This window comes from Protopterus annectens, chromosome 4.part1 (assembly GCF_019279795.1).
Source record: "Protopterus annectens isolate FY-2018-M chromosome 4.part1, PAN1.0, whole genome shotgun sequence".
Classification (NCBI taxonomy): domain Eukaryota; kingdom Metazoa; phylum Chordata; order Ceratodontiformes; family Protopteridae; genus Protopterus; species Protopterus annectens.
Window position 1 is genome coordinate 499605756 of NC_056734.1, and position 18298 is coordinate 499624053.

Sequence of the window (18298 nt, forward strand, 5' to 3'; positions counted from 1 at the left end):
TGAAATTTTGGCCGTTATGTCTCTGATGGACAGAGGCAGCTAGTAAATTGGCCCCTGTACAAATCAAATTTATGGGTCACATTTGGGTTGCCGAAAGAAGAAGAAGATTTGGGTTGCATAGCTAGGCTTACAAAGACCCTAGGGGTCATTAGCATACACACTCCAATGAACCTATGGATGCCAGTATAACAGTAGACCACCCACAAGAATTCTTCCTCAGGTAGACAGCAAATGCTGGAGATATGAAGGGGGAGAAACTGGGAACATATTTTCTGGAAGTGTAATGAGCTGGCAGACTTTAAATATGCCCTGCAGACTACTCTGTCAGAGATACTGGGTGAGCAAATTGGTGTAACTAAGGAAATTATTTTTTTAAGCTATGATACAGAATTGAAATTGCTGAACCATAGTAAGGTCTTGCCAAGTCTAAATTATGGTGGCTGCCAAAAAAGCAATTACTAGAAAAGGGAAATTGATGTCTACCAGAAACCATGAATATAGTAACAGAGATAAAACAAACGGAATTGGGATTTTTAAAAATGGTTGGAGCAAATTACACAGAAAAAAAATGGAAACTGTGGGAACAATATCTGCAGAGGAGGAATGAGGTTTTAAAGGAAGGCAGGATTTGAATGAGCTAGGTAATGTTTGACTGACCATGATTGGGCAGATTATAAATGATGTATAAGGTTTGTAACTAAAATTATGTCACTATGGTTTGTTTTCATGTGTATAAATGCATGACGTTGTGATAATTTAATAAAGATGTCTCTCGTTAAAAAAAACAATAGTTCACCCCTAACAACTGCCAGTGTAGACTATGAGATTAACTTTGAGGGGCTGGCCAGTACAGCAACTTACCATGGCATTAATCTTTGGAGCCACAGCCTTGGCATGCTTCTGTTGGTTAACACTCCAAAGAAACCAAAGAAGTTTTCCTCATGTAGATGCCAAACATTGGAGGTGTTATGGAGAAATAACAGGTAACTGGGAACTTATGTTTTGGGGGTGTAACTAGTTGAAAAACTTCCAGAAAATGGCTGTAAATTCTTCCCCAAGCTGGGATACAGGGTCTGAACTGTAAAGCCTTAAGTTTAATTCTGGTGGCTGCCAAAAAAAGCAACTGCTAGGAAATGAAAATCAAATTTTAAATCAGTTATACTTTAGGTACTGAATACTGTAAGAAAGAGAAAATAACTAGAAGGTGGATCTTTTAGAAAAGAGATGGAGCAAATTACACACACAAAAAAAAATTAAACTGAGGAAACAATGCACGCAGAATAATGTTTTGGAGGAGGAGTGAGGTTTACGGGAAGGCAGGAATTGATCGATTTATGTAATGTTGGATTGATGAGGATTATACAAAAGAATATATGTAACCAAAAATAGATGGAAAACCGGAGAAAGAATAAACTAGTAATCCAAAACAATCCCCAGACACAGCAGGTACCCAATAAAGGCAGTCTCACAATATAGTTTCACTTGGTTTATTAACAAAATACAGGATTGAGTGCTTCCATTTCCCTCCAGGAAACTTCATCAGAATCTGATAGATCCGATTCTGATGAAGTTTCCTGGAGAAAATGAAAGCGCTCAATCCTGTTTTTTTGTTAATAAACCAAGTGAAACTGTTTGTAAGTGGGAGAATGGTAATTTGTTTTGGTTTTCTAGTATAGAAAATGTATGTTTGCTTTTGTCTTAAGTGATAATTCAGTAAAGGTGTTAAATTAGTAGCCATGCTGCATCAGGCTGGTCACACTGCACTTCACAACACCCTATGGGAATCCTGTTTTTTTCCAAAGAAAATGTGTCTTTTATGGAAAAGCCCATCCTTTTTTCTAAGGTGGGGTAGGGTAGATGGTGCAGTTAGTGGGTGATTTTTAATGGGTTGGTTTATGTCATACGTGCCATTTGACCTAAAATGCTGCATACACTGTCTACTGTCCTTGTCTGTTACATTTTACACATTGAATGCTTACTTCCTCACATTTGTAATGCCTGTCAATGAACTGCTGTGAATCAAGCCTTCAGACCCATTATTCTTAAGGTTCTCAGAGCTAGTGTCTTGTCTCTGCTCTCTACATCCTCTCAAAGAAGCAGAGCTTGGCTGGTAGCTGCTCACTGATACCCCAGACCCACCTCCACTTTTTAAACCTGTGGCATGGGCATTTCCATCTGATTTCTTGCCACCACTCTGGTTGTCTGAACTTACACCACGGTATTTCATCTCCTGGAACTAATTAATTTGAACTTCCATAGGTACTTTTATGGGGAGAGAGTTTTGAGTCTGGTTCCAAAATCTGGTGCCAAATAAGATTATTTTAATTTAAGATTAAAGGGAGGATTGCAGAATTAATTCTCAACATTTGGTAGAAGTTCTACAGCTCTTGGGTTTAGATGTAGTTACTAGACTTGCAGTTCAGATGAGCATTGAGGAACCTAACCTAAACTTCGAGCTGCCCTGAAGTACTGTCTGGTTGAGTGACTTGCTCAGTATCACACAGTAGGCAACTGAGGGCTGAGGGAATTAAATCCTGTACCTCAACAACTACAGTTCACAGCCTTCCTCTGATCCAATTGCCCTATTCCTGGAAAGGGCAGAATAATATTATTAGCATATCGTCGAGTATTATTGCCTTCATGGGACTGTTAATGATTGAAAGACTGTTATTTATCTATTTGACATTTGTTTACCAAGAAAGTCCAACTGGGCCAGAAAGTGGCCATTTTCAGTGGAGGTCCAGGGAGAAAGATCCACAACCACAATTTTTCAAAAATCAATTACAGATATTTTAAATTACAAGGTATTATCTTACACTGCAAAACACAGGAGTGAAAACAATGTTGTAATGAGAAAAATGCATAACATGAGTTGGAAGAAATATGTGAGGAAAAGTCATATTATTTGTTACACAGATTAGTATGAGACCTAAAACAATTCTAAGAAGAGATATTAGAGATTACATGATTACAGACATTGAAGGGAACTTGAGTGATCCTGTTTATATTACGGTTGTAGACAGAAGGACGGAGAAAAAAAACGAGATTATAAGAAAAGTACAGGGTAGGGTGTCTTCAGGTAGCTTGGGTGAGTAGGGAGGAAACAGAAAGTGGTAAAGGTCTGCAGAGATAAAGTGAATAAGGTAACGTAGTGGGGAGAAAAAAAGAAAGGAGTGCAATAGGAAGTTGGAGAGGGTTGTGAGGTGTGACTTAGATTGAATTTATTAGTACTTGGAGTGATGTGATTACTCTCCAAAATTGGAAAAAAGAGAAAGACAGAAAAACAAGTTACATGTTTCTGTAGCACGATACCAGACTGCAACAGTGCTTTCAAATGTTACACATCACCAAAGTGTTGTTACAGTTGGGTATAAGGGAAGCGACATTAAAATGCCTTTCTCTCCCATGTCCACATAAGTTTAGATGTCAGTCTCTAAGAAACATAATTAAATTATGGCAGTACTTAAAAACAGGTCCTTGATTTTTTTCCCCCTCAACTGCTGTTTTTGCAACAACACTCAAGTGCTTTACTGGCTTTCAAAGCTAGTAAAGCACTTTGGCTTTTTTTTTTTGTAAAATCTAGTACGTGTTGTAGATAAACTCAGTGAACTAAATGATTAGGTCTTGCCTATCATAACCTGTTAGGTGTTCTTGACATGGATGCCAAGATTCGCCTCTCAAACTTCACTGCAGTCCAGTATTAAATAATCTCCCTTAAATCTATATGCCATTGTATAAAAGGGATAGTTCATTAACTCATAACCTTTAATCTAGCTAGCCAGCAATATGTGTAGCGAATAACTCCTACTGATGAATATTACTAGAACATAAAGGTAATCTACATTCAATAATGGGATGGATACAAGTGATGTACATCTCTAATAATATACCTTTATCCCTACTAGAAAGTCAGTGCAGTACATTTTAACAAGGACCACAGCATTTCCTAATTGTTTAATATTAGCATCATAACTTAGCAATGAATCAAAATGACCAAGTCCCCAACCATCTCAGAAAGTTTGGAAATCCGATTACCCAAGGCATGTGGGTATAATAAATTCCTTGCTACAAAGTGCACAAATGTGCATTTATTTTAAATTAAATTTCATACCCAACTAGTCAAAACATTTTTTGGATAAAGTAATGGTTAGTCACCACACAGTCAATCTTCAAATCATCAGCAATTTTATAGAATCAGACCCTGTCAGAAACAGGGCAATTTTTCATCCAACAGACCAAACAGTAACGGTCCCAGTACAGAGCCATGTTGGATGCCTTTAACCAAAACCTTGAAGTCATGGTATACGTCTTGGATTCTTACATTACTCTTCCTAGAGATTAACTGATTGGTCACTCACATGTTTACACCCAAGTTTATCAAAACAGCCAAAAATACTTAATGTGAGAGAGTCAAATGCCTTTGCCAAATCCAACAGGCATACACTTAAGATATTTCACAACTTGTTTGTAAAAGCTTATCAAGTTTGATAGGTGTGATCTCCCATCTTGATGTGCACCCCTGTTCATGTAAAACATGTCACTGAAAGATGTATATAAATACACGTTTAAAATTTTAATCCAACAGGCATACACTTATCAAGATATTTCACAACTTGTTTGTAAAAGCTTATCAAGTTTGATAGGTGTGATCTCCCATCTTGATGTGCACCTCTGTTCATGTAAAACATGTCACTGAAAGATGTATATAAATACAGGTTAAAAATTTTTTACCCAAAATACATGCAAAACTTATGGACCAGCAGTCATTAACAGAAAAAAATAGCTTTACATTTCTGGAGAGGGACAACTATAGCCACTTTTCATATATGTGGGACATAATAATTTTCTACAGAGCTCTGAAATAATTAACACAAGGGACAAGACTAGTTACAATATTCTTCAAAAAGTAACAGTTTAAACCATCTGGCTCAGCAGCTAAACTTGATTTAGTAAGACTTTTCTAATGTCCACTTCATTTAAATATGTACATTTTACTGTCAGCATAAGTAGTTGCATTAATAGAATTACCAAAAAAAAAAAGCCATCAGTGAATAAATTTACAAGATTTGTGGGTTCAGTAACATAGTACATCCTAATCCCAGAAGTGTTTTCTAAACCACATCATCAGAAATGTATAAACAATGCCTTGTGGTCATCTTTCAAATGGGCTGCCAAATTAGGCTTGTAACCAAAGATGGGAAATAGTGTTTCAATCCAATCAAAAGCAAAATGCCAGGAAATGCTGGACACCTATATCGTCTCTCCTAAATCCTGGCACTAATAACTCATGTTCATTGCCTGATGGACTCTACCACAAATGGAGGACCTCTTCAACTCTCATTTTATTAACTCCATATCAAGCATCACTGCCAACTTTCCCCAACCTCACAGTGGCACACTTTCAGATAGCAGTCTATCTACGCCACCCTTCCCATGCGCTCCTCTTCCTCCTCACTCAATTCACATGAAACTGCAACCCAACACCTACATTCACAATCAAACCATTCTACTATCTTAAAAAGACTACTACTAAAACTAAAACCCAATGCCACTGCAGACGCAACCTACCCACAGAATTTCTAAAGCAAGCTGCTGATGCCATCTCCTACTCTTATCAGTATAATAGTCAACCAATCTATCCTTGAATCACATGTCCCTAAAATCTGGAAAAAGGCATTTATTCTTCCCCTGCATAGATGTCTCTAACTACTGACCCATTTCCATCCTCTCCCCCATCTCCATATTCCTTGAGAAATGCATTCACATACAACTTCTAAAACTTTCTTCTTAATAAATCACATTATATCCCCTACACAGCATGGCTTCAAGCCAGGTCATAGTACTAGGACTGCCTTGATAACATTCATGGACATAGTCAATAAAGCCAAAGACTCAGGCAAAATCAATTCTTCTCTATTTCTAGACTTATCAAAGGCTTTTGATACAGTCACTCATCCCCTTACTTCTATGCCAACTCTCAAATAATCAGTGTTTCCCCTTCCTCTCTTAACTGGTTCTCAAGCTACATAAGGCAACAGTTAAAGGGAAGAACTTCTTCTCATCACACCTTAACAATTCCACAGATGTCTCCCTAGGCTCCATTCCTGTTCAGCATCTTTAGTAAGTCTCCAGTCATTATGCAGTCAGTGCTCTTTAATACAATACCCCAATGACTCTACCATTATCTACTCTGCCAACTCTACGATCTTCAGCGGGTCACTCTTAACTGACCTTTACCTCTATAATAGAGTCCTGGCTTAGTAACAATAACCTATCTCTTATCCCAAATAAAATTTAAACTACGTTTCTCACCCCAAGAAAAAAATGCCTAGACAAGCCTCAGTTTACCATTCTCTCCAAATGTAAAACAGTAAGAGAAATTGTTACTCACACTAACCTAAAGGAGTAATTATTGATGAGCAGCTAAACTTCAGCTTACAAACAGAATAATGTAAAAAACACACCAAAACTTGGCATTCTTTACAGACACAAACACTTTCTTAGCCTCTCTACTAAACAAACCCTTGCTACTACTTATCTACTTCCCACTCTCGTTAATGTTGCCTCATTACTTACTAACTTTCAGTCCTCCTTAAAAGCTAAACTTGAAATGTGTTATAACAATGTCGCCAAATCCGCTATAAATGCCAAGCATCTACCCATCACTGTACAGCTCTACACCCCCTTAAATGGCTTGAACTCCCACACTACCTTTCTTACCTGCAACTAACAAGGGCGCATAAAATATACAAACCCTCTGCTTGTCCTGCTCTCACATCATTATTCAGCAACTATCTACCCAATAGGTCTCTCACATCTGAGAATCACATGCACATAAACCTAACCTACCAGCTGGCCAACTACTTTACACTTGCTGTAGCTAAGGTCTGGAATGCTTTATCATTACCTATTAGATCTAACCAAAACCTCACACCATTTAAAAGTCCTCTTCACATCTACCTTTCTTCTTTTGCTCCAACCCTTCACTCTATAACACTCAACTTCATAAACATTTTCTATTACTTACAACATGCATATTCTTTTCATCTAGTTTTAACATCCACTAACTACACAATGTTGTGTGCAGCCCTCAACTGTAAGACAAAATTAATGTTACCATTTTCATTTGAATTGCCTTACTTTGTAATACACCTTTGTTAAACATTTACCATTGTCAAAGCTTATTTCACCTGTAATGTTTCCAGTTCTTATTTACTGTTCCATGTGTATGTTTAAGGAGTTAACTTTTTTTTTCGGATGCTCCCATTAGGGGTAGCGACAGAGTATCATCTGTTTCCATTTCTTCCTGTCCTCTGCATCTTGCTCTGTCACACCAACCACCTGCATGCCCTCTCTTACCACATCCATAAAATATGATCTTGGGCCTTCTACTCTTTGCACCTGGCAGCTCCATCCTTAGCATCCTTCTCCCAAGATACCCATCATCCCTCCTCAGCACATGTCCAAACCAACACAATCTTGCCTCACTTGCTTTTTCTCCAAACAGTTCAACCAGGGCCAACCCTCTAAATATACCAATTTCTAATCCTGTCCATCCTTGTCACACCCAGTGCAAATCTTAACATCTTTAACTCCACCACCTCCAGCTCTGACTCCTGTCTTTTCGTCAGTGCCACTATCTCCAAGCCATATAACATAGCTGGTCTCACTACCATCTTACAGATCTTCCCTTTCACTCTCACTGGTACCAGTCTGTCACAAATCACTCCTGATACTCTTCTCCAACCACTCCACCCTCCCTGCACTCTCTTCAGCACTCACTATTACACTGAACTGTTGATCTCAAGTACTTAAACTCACCCACTTTCGCCAACTCTCTTCTTTGCATGCTCACTATTTCTCTGTTCTCCCCCTCATTCATGCACATATACTCTGCCTTAATCCTGCTGACCTTCATTCCTCTCTTCTCCTTTGTTATAATATCTCTCCAGGGTCTCCTCAACCTGTTCCCTACTCTCACTACAAATCACAATGTCATCAGCAAACATCACAGTCAATGGGGACTCCTGTCTGATCTTGTCTGTCAACCCATCCCATCACCACTGCAAATAAGAAAGGGCTCAGAGCTGATCATTGAATGCATCAGTCACTCCTACAGCAGACCCCACAACTGTCATACTGTCCTTGTACATACCCTGTACCCCTCTTACATACTTCTCTGCCACTCCCGATTTCCTCATACAAATACCACAACTCCTCTCTCAGCACCCTGTCATATGCTCAGGACACCGTGCAAATCCTTCTGACCTTCTCTATACTTCGCAACACCCTCAGAGCAAACAACGTATCTGTAGTGCTCTTTCCTGCCATGAAACCAAACTGCTGCTCACTAATCATCACCTCCCTTCTTAACTTATCTTCTAATACTCTTTCCCATAATGTCATGCTGTGGCTGATCAGTTTTATCCCTCTGTAGTTACTACTGCTCTGTACATCACCCTTATTGTTATACAATTATAAATTCCTATTCTAGGTCTAAATTTAATTTTGTATTGTGGAGCTTTTTTATCCCCTGGCTTCCAGTGAAAATGGCCTCTTCCTGGCCCAGTGGACTATTCCGGTAAACAAATGCCAATTAATCAATAAACTCATATGATGATGACCTACTGCTGTGAAATTTTCCATGATAAAGATTCTTACAAGTTATATAATGTACGTTGTGAAGTGGGTGAACCTTAAAAATATTTCCACGACTACTTTTTTCACCTGTTTTTAATCCCCATTAAAACTATTATTCCAAGACACCTTTCTATAATTATAGTTGGGCACATTCTTTTCAGGAGCAAAGCAATCAGGTTATTGACCATCATCTTCTTTTGGCTGTTCCCATTAGGTGTCGCCACTGCGAATCATCTGTTTCCATTTCTTCCTGTCCTCTGCATCTTGCTCTGTCACACCAACCACCAACATGTCCTCTCTCACCACATCCATAAACCTTATCTTAGGACACCAACCACCTACATGTCCATTTCTTCCTGTCCTCTGCATCTTGCTCTGTCACACCAACCACCTACATGTCCTCTCTCACCACATCCATAAACCTCATCTTAGGACACCAACCACCTACATGTCCTCTCTCAACACATCCATAAACCTTATCTTAGGCCTTCCTCTTTTCCTGTTACCTGGTAGCTTCATCCTTAGCATCTTTTTCCCAATATACTCAGCATCCCTCCTCAGCACATGTCCAAACCAACGTAATCTTGCGTCTCTGGCTTTGTCTCCAAACCTTCCAACCTGGGCTGAACCTCTAATATACTTATTCCTAATCCTGTCCACCCTTGTCACACCCAGTGCAAATCTTAACATCTTTAACTCTGTCACATCCAGCTCCAACTCCTGCCTTTTTGTCAATGCCACTGTCTCCAACGCATATAACATAGCTGGTCTCACTACCCTCTTGTAGACCTTCCCTTTCACTCTTACTGGTACTCGTCTGTCACAAATCACTCCTGACACTCTTCTCCACCTACTCCATCCTGCCTGTACTCTCTTCTTCACCTCACCATTACTCTGAACTATTGATACCAAGTATTTAAACTCATCCACCTTCGCCACTTGTAAAATAATGTCCAACTATCTAGTACAGAGTGGCCACACAGAAACCCTTCCCAGTTTCAGGAACTACTAGCACCATTAAATGCTGCAAAATCAACTTTATAGTAGTTCTTAGCCCTAGGTATTTCATACATGGACAACAGTGGACGGGGAACCCAATCACAAAAATAAATGCACAGATGATCAAGCTTCCCAAAGGAGTCATAACAGGACTCATTAATCAATCTGCTATTTAGCCACACCACAACCAAATAAGTGCTAGGAAAGCTAGCTGACTTGCTCAGAAAGAAATATGCACTAATATCTCCGCACAAATTCTGTGGAACATCCATAAAAACAGAAGATTAGAGATTGCAAACAGAACATGTGGGCAAGACAAAATGTTGATCTTCATCTTTCTGGTTTCTGTAAAGTGACAGACGTCGGTTTTAAGCAAACATGGAAGACACTTTGAGGACTTAGTGTTGAATGCTTACACAGAAGGATAACTCAGTAATATAAACAGCTCCTGACAAAAAAAAAAAAAACACTGCTTAACACACAGTAACTTAATGGATGTTATGCATAATAGATTATAAAGATTTTGCCTCTACCACAGTGAATCTATTTTGAAATGAAGAATACATGAAACTAATTTCTCTTGCACAGAAAACAACTTTATTACTGTTAATGTAAAATTGCACACATATTTACCAAAGAACTACTGAAAGACTTAAGAGACCAAAGACTATTGCTCTAATATGCAACATGATGATTTACTCTAATACACAAACTATAAACAAATAAATGTCAAGCATCAAAAACAAGCAATAAAGCCCAAAAGTGAATATATAGACAATAGCAAATCTACAGACCTTTTTTTAGAAAACCAAAACTAGAACTAGTGAAATAATTTGAGATTCTCCATTCATAAGCTTAGCTGAGCTTACAAGTGTCAGTATGCAGAACTTTAAAGACTTCACTGTTTGTTACAAACAGTTCATACTGAAAACTTTAATAAAAAAACTTTTAAATTTAATAAACATATTTAACAAAACTACCACAGATAATGTGACAGTTATGAATGTTCTACAATAACCAGATAATGATGTTTACTTATGTTGCTTTGACTGAAGTATACAGTGCTAAGATTATTTTGTGTATTTACTATTACTGAAAACAAATGCAACCTAACAAAATAGGAAATAATCTACATAAAACATACCATTCCATTACATACTTAGCAGGATGGGCAGCCCTTGTACCCTCATACATAAATATTTTTAGTATGATATAGCATAACAGGAGAGAGAAATATTTGCTCTTCTGGGGAAAAAAAAAAAAGATTAGTAATTAGTGGGGATGAAGGAGGCACAACTTTCCCACATGGAAACACGCAGAAACTTGCCCCCAGTGCAAATGCACACTAAATAGTACACATTTTGTATTTCTTATAAGGAAACTCTTTACTTATATTTCTACTTCCACATGTGGTAGTAGTAAAGGGCAGCAGATTTATTTATTTGTAATTTGTTTACTAGGATACAGTACTGATCCAAAGGAACATTTCAGGCTCGGCATGGGTCAATGACAAAAAAAAGTTAAAAACAAAAGGGAGTACACGTAAGTATGCATACAGGTTATGAAAAATGCAACAAAGGAAACAAAATACAATAGTTAAATGAAATGAGAGCATTGAAAAATCATTATACATTAATTCAGAGTATTAAAAATCATTATGGGACAAAGGTACAAAAGTTAAAAGTGATGGGTAAGTTAAGTTTTCACCTAGTTTCACCAACTGATATTGCCAACATCCTGGCAGATAACTTTACCCCCCTCTCACCCCTTAAAGGGCCCATATCGATACAGGAAGAATGCAGAATCCCTGTAATCACAATTACGCAGGTAAAATCTGCACTCTCTAAAGTCAAAAACACAGCATCCATGGGACCGGACAACATCCCAGACTACGTTTTACATGAACTTCAGAACGAACTGGCTCCCCAACTAAGCACCATGTTCAGTCATAGCCTCACATCAGGCTTTGTGCCCACTGCATGGCGCACAGCAACAGTTATCCCACTCCACAAAGGGGGAGCCACCACTGATCCTGGGAACTATCACCCTATTAGCCTGACGAGCCTGGTCTGTAAGGGCATGGAACGTATCATGGAACTCATAAACAAAGACATTGGCAACCTCCAAACTCTGGACCCCACCCAGTTCAGGTTTATGAAAGGCAGATCATGCCTCCTGAACCTGATTGACTTCTTTGATGCAGTCACCAAAGCTGTACACGAGGGTAAGGTGGTTCATACAGCCTATCTTGACCTCGCCAAGGCTTTCAGCACCATCTCCCATTCTGGAATTATAGATAAACTCACTAAACTAGATATAAATCCTTATGTCACAAGATGGGTTGCTAACTGGCTCACTGACAGAACCCACACTGTAAAAGTTGCTGACTCCAAATATGACTTCAAACCAGTGACAAGTAGAGTATCACAGGGTTCAGTCCTGGGACCTCTCCTGTTTGGTATCTACTTCTCTGAAGTGCAGGCTAACACGGAAGGCCTTTGACTAACAAAGTTCGCAGATGACTGCAAACTAGGAGCTATAGTAGAGTCCCCGAATGATGTGGACATCCTACAGAAGGGCCTCACTGAGACAGATACCTGGTGTCAGAGCCATGGCCTCAAGCTCAACGCCAAAAAAAGTGCATTGTTATCCCCTTTGGTAAAAACTCTGTTTACACTGGCAGTAGTCTACTTAACACCGAATGTGCGATGAGACCTTGGGACCCAGGTGGGCAGTAGTCTCTCCTTTGATAATCACATTGCCACAGTAGTCAGGAAATCCTTCTACGTGGCACTCCTCATCACAAAAGGGTTCTCATCCAGGAAAAAAGAGGTAATTGTTCCCCTGTACTCGACACTCATTAGACCCATTATAGAGTACAATGCCCCTTTTGGAATGTACCTCACAAGACATCTGCAGCAGCTGGAAAGGCCACAGAAGTACCTCACAAAGAGGATTACTGGCCTCAGACATATGCCCTACACTGACCGTCTCAAAAAACTCCAACTTTACTCCATAGCATATTGCCTACTCCGAGGTGATCTCTGCCTTAACACATAAAGCTATGTCAAACCCAGAGCTATTGGACATGCTGCACCTAAAGAAATCCAAGTCCCTCCGAGCTACACTCGCTAGGGACCTAAGCCTCGTCACCACAATAGACAGGACATGCTAGAGGGATAGAGTCCTGTCCCAGAGACTTCCCATACTCTGGAACAAGCTACCCATCTATGTCAAGCAAAGTTTCTCATTAGCACTCTTCAAGAAAAATCTTGATCAATAGATGGGAAATAGGAAATACACCCCAGGGATCACTTCTGTGGCTCTGCTCGACAGGGGCACAGGAAAATAAATTTCTTGGGTGGCATAAGACAGGGAACCTTGCTGGCTACACTTACTTAGGCCCTTGGGCCAATAGCTTAGTACCTACCTATGAACTGCTTATTAATCCACATAGACTCTGTTTTAATACAGAAATGTATGTGGTATCAACTGACTCTATTAATCAACTTACTACAACAATCAGTAAGACCTGGTCTTACTAACAGATTTGCGCCATATTATTTGTTTATTCATTAACTGTACTTTTATTTCTTTCTTTATTTATTTATATTTGTTGACCGGGGGTCACTTCTGTGGCTCTGCTCGACAGGGGCACAGGAAAATAAATTTCTTGGGTGGCATAAGACAGGGAACCTTGCTGGCTACACTTACTTAGGCCCTTGGGCCAATAGCTTAGTACCTACCTATGAACTGCTTATTAATCCACATACATTTCTGTATTAAAACAGAGTCTATGTGGTATCAACTGACTCTATTAATCAACTTACTACAACAATCAGTAAGACCTGGTCTTACTAACAGATTTGCGCCATATTATTTGTTTATTCATTAACTGCACTTTTATTTCTTTCTTTATTTATTTATATTTGTTGACCGGGGGTGTCCGACTGGACGTAGGTCCATTTTCAGCAGAGGCCCGGGGAGAAAAGCTCCACAGTTAAAATAAACAGACAGTAGTTACATTGGATTACATAGCGATTAACAATTTACATATTAATTACAGCATATTTACAGATGAAGAACGTAGTACATCAGTAGACAACTAGAATCTTTATCTGTGAAGTACATAAACAGACATGAACAAATGTTACAAGAAGTTGTTCCTGCAAGTACTGGCTTATGAGCATCTGAGCTTGCTATAATCAAGGTAGTTAGTGGAGTGGAAAGAAAGGTAGTGGTTGGATGGGGGCGGTGATATTAGAGTGGGAGTTGCAAGGGCATAGTCAGCATGTTTTTAGGTGCGCTTTTAGTAAAGTTTTGAAGTGGGTGCATGATGGTATGGAGGTAATTGTGGGTGGGAGGGAGTTCCATAATTTGGCTATGGTGCAAGAGAATAGTGCTTCACCAGCAGAGTTATTGGCTTTAGTGATCTGCAAGTGATTTTTGTTGCTGGATCTTAGTGGTCTGGTAGTGCGATAGGGTTGGAGTAAATTCTGGAGGAATGGGACATTTAATGGATGATTTACTAGTTTGTGGGCAAGTGAGAGTTGATACCATTGAAGGAGATGAGGGAGTTCTGGTGTACTTTCTAGCTGATTGTGTGAAACTGACTTACTGTTAATAAGCACTGTGAACTATTTTGATTCCTTAAACACATACACAGCTTGACAAACAGCCACAACATCTATATTCTGTTTCTCATTTGTTTCTAACATAGTCCATCATGCTTTGCACTTAGCATACAGACTTAATTTCATTCCTCTACCTTGTTAATTCAACACTACACCTGCCACTTATTAGGCCAATCATTGAGTACAATGCGCTTTTGGGTATGTACCTGCCCAAACACTAGTCACAAGTGAACAACCACATTACTTCATAATAGAAAAGATTAAGAACCTAAATAATAAAAACTAAGCATGCCATTTCAAAGCCTTGTCCCTCTTCTCGGTGTCATACAGATTAATAGACCCTATTCTGTCAGGTCTATTACACATTTATAAGTCCAATGGTATCAAACATTAACTCAAGGGATCGCAACCTTGTTTGCAAAAGGAATAGAACATGCTAGATGAATAGGTTTGAATGACAAAATACTGCTTCTCTGGAATCATCTTCCACTCCACTTAAAGCAAAGTACTTCTCTTAACTCTATTCATATGTGATTTGGATGAATGAATTGGCAAAAGCAAATTCACCCCCATTTAAGCACTTCTGCCCTCGTGGATAAAGAAAACATGTAAATATGCCAACATATCCTTGTTCAGCTTATCTCAGGGTTATTTTTATGCAAAATACAAAGACTAAAAACTATCATGGGAATTTAAGGCTATGCTTCTTAAGATCCTCCCACATCAATAACCATTTAAGTACCTATGAAGCTAGAAAACAATTATAATGTATTGCATGATCTAATTACCCCAAATAGCTTTCATTCCCCAATGTTTACACTCACACATTAAGTTTGAAGTGTCTGCAGGAACCGTACTGTTTTGGTTTACAATAACACTATCTGAAACATGACCTAAAACTTAGTCATCACAATCTTCAAAACAAGGTTATTCTGTACAGCTTAACAGGCATAATGCTTCTACAATGGCTGCATATTACTATATCCTGACATAAATAGAAACTTAGTAAAAACAAACACCAAATTATTGACAGCAACCTACATTGCACAAAAAAAGCTAAGAAATGTAGTATACACTTGCATGAAGTGAACTCACCTCAAACTACAAACAATTAGCACATACCAAATTCAGCACACCCTTAAAATCAATTATGAAACACTCCTTGCAGTGTCACTGCTGAATCACAGGGATTACTAACTCCAGCCAACCCTGTTCACAAACAGGAAGAGCTGGTTAAACTATCAAACCTTAACAGAAGAAGCAAAGCACAGTCACAGTACAACCCAGTCAACCCTGCACTCATGCTTCCCTCCATGGTTCTCATGCTTCCCTCCATGGTTATCTGTCCTTGTGAGAAGGTGGACCATTTCCCTTACAGAGTTAATTATTTGGAAATAGTAGTTACAGTCACTGTTTGAACAATATATTATCCATGCTAAAATGTACACATTATTCAATTTAAAAAATATATATCCTTTAGCAATCACATAAGTTTTCAAGTACTGCAAATATAGAACACAAAAGGATGCATAACAAAATCTAAATGCGTTATTTTGACACGGTATGGTGAAAGGGGAAAAACAGGGAACGGTACTATTAATTATCATTACTAAATTTTATTAACCGCTATTAAAAACTCAGAATTAAATAGCTATCAGTTCAGCATGACTATTCGAGATAAAGGAGCAACATTTTACTCATATAAACATTCACTCCGTTCCAGTGTTAACAAAGCTTTCTTACAAGATCATTTAAAACAATCAAAAGAGAAGTACATTAACATAACAAATAAACAAAAACGTAAGAAGATGAATGAATCCAGCCAGTGAAGTACGTTACATTAATATAACAGACTGAAAACAATCGAACTGCATGCAACAGAACAGACAGTAAACTACTACTGACTTATGCGTATTTTGAAAGTCTTAGGTATTCTCATAACAAGCAACTCTGCATTCAATTACAGTTACTTCCTCTTACAAAAGGTAAGTTACCCAAACAATACAGCACCAACTTCAATATGCAAACAATAAATCATACCTCGCAAGTGATTGCCTGCGTCAGGTTATTTGGCTATCTTCACTGACAGCAACAAAACGTGGCACTGAATGCCCGACAGTTATGATTCATTATTATCTCTCCTGTCAGATTGTTTACAATAATTATCTCTATAACCCAATCTCAATCACTCCATGAAAATATATTATGCACACGCACATTCACCAAAATCATATACCATTTGCAAGATTAAATTAACCTAACAGTCTAAAATGCATTCTCTGGATCACACAGCAAGGCAATCAAGCTTTCTGACACAATTTCAGCAACAAAAACTTTACTCAAAAATATTTCACACTGTCACAAGAACACGCTAATACTCTCCCACGAAGACATCAGCATACAATAACAATCTGAAGAATGCTTTTTAACAACCTTAAAGTTTCATATTTTTATCTTAACCTTTGATAACCACTACACCGGAAGACCAAGCCCATTTATATTACCTTATTAAATTACAATACAAAGGGCCTTACCAGCTGCTGTCGGATCCACCGCAACATCCCGAACCCTGGCTACGTACCAAAAATATTGTTCCAGCTCTTTTAGCGGGCAAGCTTTCTACACGCTGGCTCCCATCTCTATAGCTCCCCTTCCCGTGTAACTAGGAACTCCTGCCACCTCCCCCTTCTTTCTTACACGCTAGCTTTCGCTGCGTCGTTAGATCAACCCCTACGTTTACAACAAAACCACAGCAACAGTTCAGACTTCATTGCTGAACACTACAGTAACATTTATTGGCATATCAATATCCCGGTTATGACGTTGAGAAGTACTTCCGGATTACAGACTACAAAACTAAGAGATACTGTTCAGTTTAGGGGATGGTGTGTAGAGAGTTTATGAAAGGCGTTTGTATGTACTTCGCTTATCCAGTTTCATATTGTGTGGTGTTGTGTCTTTACACATTTTGCAGTCTTCTATATTGATTGTTTTCCTGTTTACCAAATGGGAGAAATAATAGACATCCTCGAGCATGGCTCTTGGGTATTGGCAAAGGGGTAAAACATAAATCCTGAGACCGGCTACTTCAATAGTTCTCGATCGCGGTAAACCTACGTACTCAAGCGGACATAAAGGGCATCGGTTGGGGAAAATAATTGGATTTGCATAAACCTGCATGTGTCAAGATTGTAAACGTAATGTAATGTTCAGTTGGACTATAATCGTCAATAATATGTTGTAAAATCAAATAATTTAGGAAAGAAATTTAATATTTCAGGGTACTTTATGACTAGGAACATAATCCGGGTTCCTCTCCGTTGAAAGAGCTGGCCAAGCATTTATTGTAATTATTTTTAGTAACTATGTAACGTAAACAGTATTTACTGCCATTAAGAATAACCGTGCTGTAAACTTGGGAGTGGAATTCTGGCGGCTATGTTTGGGCCACATCACTCGAGTATTGCAAAGCAGTAACTGAGTCATTGAGACGTCGGAGTGTGTGTTTGAGTTAAGTGCGACGGGGAGCATACCTCTCAAACGTCCCTGATTTTACCTTACATTTTAGCCCTGTTGGTGACTTTTTGAGAGAGGTTTGTGAATTACACAAATGTTGTTTTTCTTTCGCCTTTTCCCGGTTAGGGGTTGTCACAGCGGAACTCCGGTCCGCTAATTATTGGCAGTAAATTTTCACGGTGCAGAGGTGTCAGCTGGATGCCCAACCTTCAACGAAGGCATGCCCATTCACGCATGTCTTTCCGCGGGGAGGACATGCAGACTCCGCACGGAAGGCGCTCCAGCCGAGAATTGAACGGGAGAACCTCTTGCTGTGAGGCGACAACGCAACCACGGCTGTCCCGTGAATTACACATAAATAAGGACAAAAATTAAGAGTTGTAGCTGTCATTTATTTCAGAAAATGTATACTAATTTGCATTTTGTTGGTCTAGCGACATCTTAATTTTAATAGCAGCAATGTTTTAATATCACTAATATTTTCGGCTTTGTATTGGAATAATACCTCG

General features: G+C 38.8%; 1 protein-coding gene across 3 annotated transcripts in view; it reads right to left on the reverse strand.

Moving 5' to 3' along the window:
• ATP11B (ATPase phospholipid transporting 11B (putative)) overlaps positions 1-17073 on the reverse strand; it is a 2792721-nt gene extending 2775648 nt beyond the window's left edge. For all 3 annotated transcript variants that reach the window (XM_044070307.1, XM_044070308.1, XM_044070309.1), the window contains exon 1: positions 16808-17073. In XM_044070307.1, coding sequence (XP_043926242.1) covers positions 16808-16834 — 27 coding nt within the window. In that variant the 5' untranslated portion in view covers positions 16835-17073. The remainder of the gene's footprint in view (positions 1-16807) is intronic.
• Between the last annotated feature and the right edge of the window lie 1225 nt (positions 17074-18298).